Below are 6,488 nucleotides of genomic sequence, written 5' to 3'. Positions count from 1 at the left end.
TTGTTTTGTGTTAGACGATGCAAGATTTAGGCTTGCATGTTTAAGATTAAGTGTTTAAGCATGGTTTTTTTTGTATGTGATGGTTGGTTTTATAGTGTGTTTGGATGATCAGTAAGGAGAGTCACGTAAGTGGCTAATGTGACGTTTCAGATTTGGATCAGTCTGTTCCAGTTGGATTTGAGTCGCTACATTTTGTAAGCTCGTTTGAGGCTCGATTTTGATTGTAAATCATATCTTACTTAGAATATTGAATATTTATTTATAGATTGAATATTTAAGCTAAAATCATAGGTGATAATTGTTGTTAATTGTCGTAGCATCTTATAGCTCGAGTCCGGCGATTGGTCCAGGTGTAGGGTGTTACAGGGGCTTTCTAGTTGAATCACCTTATTTTTTTCCATCTCCACCAAGGTAGTATCCTTAACCTCATTGTTCAAAACATTTGACAAAGTTAGGGGAAAGAGGACTTTCAAGGGTAGGAGTGACTGTGATGGTAGAGAAAAGCTTAAAGTCTTTTCAGGCCGACAACTATTGTTGTGATTAAATAAGTCATTAATAACTACAATCGTTGCCACCTTGACTCAAGTTTTAGCTTTTCTCAACCGCCACAATCCTTCCCCCCTAAAAGTCCTCTTGCATTCAACTCTTTCATAGGTTTCAGACAATTAGGTTAAGAATACTGCTTTGGTGGAGATGGAGAAAAAGAATAAGTTGATTATACTGGAAAACCCATTATTTTTCCTTATGATTATGGTATCAAACTTATGTATGAAATTTATAAAGCATCCTTTTCTGATACCATGAAACTTAAATCCGTGACCGCATAACCATTGTCAACTGAGCTCCCAAGTTATACTCCAACCCGTGACCGTATAACTACCGTCAACTAAGAGCCCTAGTTATACTTCAACTTGTGATTATATAAGCACCGTTTATTGGGAGCCTGAGTTGCAATGCGATAAGCTTCTAAGGTGATGGTTCCATCTTGACACGATAGATGAAATGTGTGGGTCTTTGAGCGCTATCATATCACCATGAACTCAAATATATCTTAAAACTATCACAATGTGTACCTCAAACACAGACACAAATAAATCTTTCTCCTCAAATTTCCAACACCCAATAAAAAAATAATTTTAGAGAGAGAAACAGAAAATGCATATCTGTTTCTCTTTCCAAAATCGACCTATTTCCTTAAATATCAGGAAAATTGACCTAAAACCTAAATATTTTTTAAAAATAGCATATATTTCCCTTTGATTTAAAAAATATTTAGGAAAATATACCATTTTTCTTATATTTAAGGAAATAGGTAGATTTTGGAGAGAGAAAAAAAATACGTTTTACAGGACGCATTTTTTTGACTTTTTTAACAGATCAGTTCCTTGGGTGTGATGATTAAATGTTAGTGGTTTTGTCATTGAGTCCTAGGTTTGATTTCTCTCCTACACACATTTGTATTTTTATTTCATGTTGTTTCAAGGTTTGCTTTTATTTTTAGTTACTCTTTTTAAACACATTAGTTCTTTTGTTTAGATGGTTAAATAATCATAATTTTATCCTTGAGTCATAAGTTCAATTCCTCTTCTAAGCACACTTGTATTTTTTTATTTCATGTTGTTTCAAGTTTTTTTTAATTAACGTTTTTAATTAATAAATATTTTATTTACAAAATTGAATAATTATTGCAAAATATAATTATTTTTAGTAAATATAATTTTTATATGTGTAATATTTATTTTTCAATCCATATCATCAATATAGTAAATTTTAGTATTATATATTTTTGTATGTATATTTGAAATATTTCACATATAAACATAATGATATTTGAAATAATTAACTGAAATATTTCACATATAAAAATATTTGAAATATCAAACCCACAATGTAGATGAAAAACAATGATATTTGAAATATTTTACATATAAAAATAATAATGATATTTGAAATAATTATTTGATTTTATAATATTAGAAATCACCATGCCCACAATATAGGTGGAAAAAATAAATATTTTACATATAAATATTATATATAAAGAAAAAAATAAAAAAAATTAGTTTATGTTTTTAAAAAATAAAATATATTTAACATAATGATAAATGTCAATTTTATAAAAAATATAATTTTATTATATAATTTGCATTAATTATTTGATTTTATAAATAAAAGAGTTATTAATTAAAAAGATGCTTTAAAAATAAAAAAACTTAAAAATAATATATTTATTAATTAAAAATATTAATTAAAATTTTAACAAAAAACTTGAAACAATATGAAATAAAAAATACAAATATACTTAGAATAGGAATGGAACCAAGAACTCAATGATAAAATCACTATTATTTAACCATATAATCAAAGGAACTAATGGCTTAAAAATAGTAATTAAAAATAAAAGCAAAGCTTGAAATAACATGAAATAAAAATATAAATTTGAGTAAAAGTGAAATAAACTCGAGATTTAAGGATAAAACTACCAACATTTAACTATTTATTCAAAAGAACTAATACATAAAAAAAGACAAAAAGCAGGCTTATCTAGGGGGATAATAGGGCCCTGACCCCCTAAAATAAAGTTTTTTTCATTTATGTATTTTATTATTTATAAAATTTTAAATTAATGATAATAAAATTACATTTTAACTTTCAAAAATAATAAAAATTTAATTTAATCATTTAAAATTATAAATATATAAACTATTAAAATAACTAAATTATATTTTTACTATAATAAAAATATATAATTTAATTTTAGGCTGACTTCTAACTTCAGCCCTAGATCGTACTTTTGGATCTGTCTATTTTCAATTTCATACTCCAAAATCGATCAATTTCCAAAAGTATGGAAAAAAATAATATCCCACTAAATATTTTTTTAAAATCAGTATTTTCTCCTAATATAACCGCAAAAGTTGCTTTTAAAACAACTTTAATGTTAAAATAAATAAACAAACAAATAAATGACCCATTTCTTTCTTTTTCTCTCTATTGTCTATAGATTATAGTCTAAAGTCTAAACACAACAACAGCCTTTTAGAAAAAACCGCCTTCTCTCTTCATCCCTTGTCTCTGCCTCTGCCTGTCGTTAATTTTTTTTTTGGTTATATCGAAAAGGAAACACTAAAAAGGAAAGAAAAAAAAAACCTCTCCTTTCTCTGTTTTCTCTCCGACTAAAAAATGGGTTTTTGCTTAGGAATTGGTTATAAGCCGATTTGGAGTAACCCATTTTCATTGTTCTCTGCCATTTGAAGGAAAAAAAAATGAAAGAGAAAATTTACTTATTACCCCTTTTCCTTGTTGTTTAATGGTGTCCTTTTTGCCAAGAAACAATTGTTTTTTTACCTATCTGAAGTCTGAACCTTTGCTCCTTTTCTTAGTTTCCCTTGGTTTTTGTTAAATCTCGATACTTTGTTCGAATCTACCACCACCCATTGGTTCACTTATCCTTGAACCACTTCCATTACAGGTATGTAACCATTTTTTTGGAGAAAGTTTTCATCTTATTTTGTTTATTGATCCGTTTTCCTGTCTGGTATCTAACCATATTTTGGTTTAGTTGGTGATGCCTACTTTTTTTCTTTTTTTCTTTTAGTTATTTGGGTTTTGTTTTTTGATTGATAGGTAAGGATGGACTAACCCTTCTTTTCTTTTACCTAACATTATTTGATTTGTTTATAAAAAAAACCCCAATTTTAGGGTTTGCTAAATTCATGAAAGATTGGTACTGTTTTTTCAGTGAAAAGAACACAACTTGTTTTGGATTAAATACTCCTTCCCTAGTAACAAATCTGGTTAAAAAAAAATAAGTGTTTCCTTTATATATCACTCTATAAATGCGTTTCCCTGTTCAAGTAACAACCCAGTGATTCACATTTTTTCTGTTTTTGCATATTCAATGCTAAGATTTCTAATTTATATTTTTCAATAATTTTCATGGGGGTTTTGATTTATCTCCATCTTGGAAATCAGTGTTCTGGCATCGTTTTTTTGCTTGTGCTCAACAGTTGATTTAATATGTTGTGCTGATTTTATCTCCTCCTAAGAATATATTTTAGCTTTCCGTACAGATGATTAAATGTCCTAATTTGATGTTCATTTGTGAACTTGATACCATATCCTCAGTAGGCATGCATGTAATTCCTAAGAACATCTAAAAGTATGTTTCCTTGATGAATTGCTTTTTCTTCTCCTTTCTCAAGCTTCAAGTTCTGGCTGTTCTATTTTTTGTTCTTTCATGTTTTGATACTTGCACTGCATAAAACAGGTTATGCAGGCTTTTGCATTAACTTTGGAGGGCCATGCTCTCTCCAATTATTTGTAATTATTTTTCTGCTGTTGTTTAAGATCAAGTTAGTTGTTGTTTGTTGTTTAGATACCTACATACGTACATGCATGTATATATATATATGTATAATGATTGTCACATTTTAATCTATCTGTTCTCATCCATTCATCTCAACGTTTTTGTCCTAATATTAAGAGGTGTTCCAAGATGTATGGCCAGTTGGTCCCATTCTCATTATAGCCATATTAATTAGCACATTGTGCATTCAATACGTTCTGAGTGTTTTTTTTTCCTCTTAAAATTTGTACTAATCTGTGTACTAAGGCATAGATAAATTATTTGCCATGCATTTCCTGTTTCAAACTGTCATTATCTTCAGGCTATTTGACTTGTATTTGGACAAGATCCTAGGCTCTTTTCATATTTCTTCATGATTTATTGCATCATGTGGTGATAGGAAAGCATCTTATAATCTTTGTAAAGAAATTCATTCTTTGGTTTTTTATGAAATTTTCAGGAATTTTCTTCAAGTGTTGTTTATCATGGAAGGAGAGACTTCTTGGAACAGCCATTGCGCTGATGACATGTCTAAAGACATCGGTGAGTTTGATTCATTCTCGGAACTTAGTGATGAAGGTAATAAAGAAACGATCATTTCTGTAGACTCGATCCTACCCGATGACTTGTTGGAACGAATTTTGGCTTATCTTCCCATTGCTAGCATTTTCAGAGCTGGTTCCGTGTGTAGAAGATGGCATGAGATTGTCAGTTCCAAAAGATTTTTATGGAATTTTTCGCATGTCCTATCACAAAAGCCTTGGTATTTTATGTTCACAAGTTCTGATGAACCGGTTGGTTATGCCTATGATCCGATCCTCCGTAAATGGTACAGCATCGAGCTTCCATGCATTCAGACTCCAAACTGGTTTATTGCTTCATCGTGTGGATTGGTTTGTTTCATGGACAATGACAGTAGAAGCGAGTTGCATGTATGCAATCCGATTACCAAGATCTGCAAGAAGCTTCAGGAGCCCCCTGGTATGAAATTCTCTGACTATAGTGCACTGTCACTCTCGGTTAGCAGGACGTCTCACAATTATACGATATCCATTGTGAAATCTAAACAAGTCCCCGGAAACTTTCTCCAATGGGACCTTTCGATACACATTTATGATTCAGAAACAATGATGTGGGCAACCTCCTTGACTGAGGTTTTAACAGGATGGAGAGGTGGAGATGAAAGTGTGATCTGTGATGGGGTTTTATACTTTCTGATTTACTCAACCGGGGTTGGTACACCAGAAAACCGTCACAGCCTTGTTACATATAATCTCTCTAGCCGATCATCCCCATTGATACGGAGTCTTATTCCAGTACCAGGCCCGCTTACCTGTGGTCGTTTGATGGACCTCAAGGGGAAGCTGGTAATGGTGGGAGGGATCGGGAAGCCAGATCGACCAGATATAATCAAGGGCATTGGAATCTGGGTTCTTAATGGGAGGAATTGGGTAGAAGTCGGTCGCATGCCCCATAAGTTCTTCCAAGGATTTGGTGAGTTGGATGATGTTTTTGCTAGTAGTGGTACTGATAACCTCATATACATCCAAAGCTACGGTGCCCCAGCTCTTCTTGTTTTCGACATGAACCAGAAACTATGGAAATGGTCGCTCAAGTGTCCAGTCTCAAAGAAATTCCCTCTTCAGCTCTTCACTGGCTTTTGCTTTGAACCAAGGCTTGAAATTGCTCCATGATCTTATTTATGAACATCCCACATTTTCTTTTATGTCATTATGATCATCATATGATATGATAGATATCTCAGTTCCCCCCAACCCTAAGAAAAGAAAAAGAAAAAAAAAAGAGGTTAAAACACAAAATGTACGAGGCAGGTGAAGCTGCTGATTTATGAAAATGAAAAATATTAGTAATTCTTTTGCTTCAAACAAACATCATTTGCTGGGGGGGTGGGATGCTTTGTAGAAACAGTAAAAGGCTGGTTGAAGTAATTAGGAGGAATCATTTTCCCATTCCAAGCATACATGTTAATGTGGCAGGCAGGCAGCAGCCAGCATGCCTTGTAAGGCACTTCGACTAGGAACGGGGCCATAAATCTCTCATCCCACGAGGAAATCTTTAGGGGGGGGGGCGGTGGATAGATTGGCCTTTTGTTCCTTGGTTTTTAATTGGCATTCCCCAA

At 32.0% G+C, this 6,488-nt stretch overlaps 1 protein-coding gene across 1 annotated transcript; it reads left to right on the top strand.

The window, feature by feature from the left end:
* The first annotated feature begins 2,952 nt into the window (after window positions 1-2,952).
* LOC107933532 (F-box/kelch-repeat protein At3g61590) lies at window positions 2,953-6,234 on the top strand. The gene is made up of 2 exons (XM_016865767.2): window positions 2,953-3,472; window positions 4,809-6,234. The coding sequence occupies exon 2, from the start codon at window positions 4,834-4,836 to the stop codon at window positions 6,040-6,042; it is 1,209 nt and encodes a 402-aa protein (XP_016721256.1). The 5' UTR covers window positions 2,953-3,472; window positions 4,809-4,833; the 3' UTR covers window positions 6,043-6,234.
* Window positions 6,235-6,488: the final 254 nt, after the last annotated feature.

This window comes from Gossypium hirsutum, chromosome A08 (assembly GCF_007990345.1).
Source record: "Gossypium hirsutum isolate 1008001.06 chromosome A08, Gossypium_hirsutum_v2.1, whole genome shotgun sequence".
Lineage (NCBI taxonomy): Eukaryota > Viridiplantae > Streptophyta > Magnoliopsida > Malvales > Malvaceae > Gossypium > Gossypium hirsutum.
Note: the sequence above shows the minus strand (reverse complement) of the source record. Positions and strands in the feature narration are given on the sequence as shown.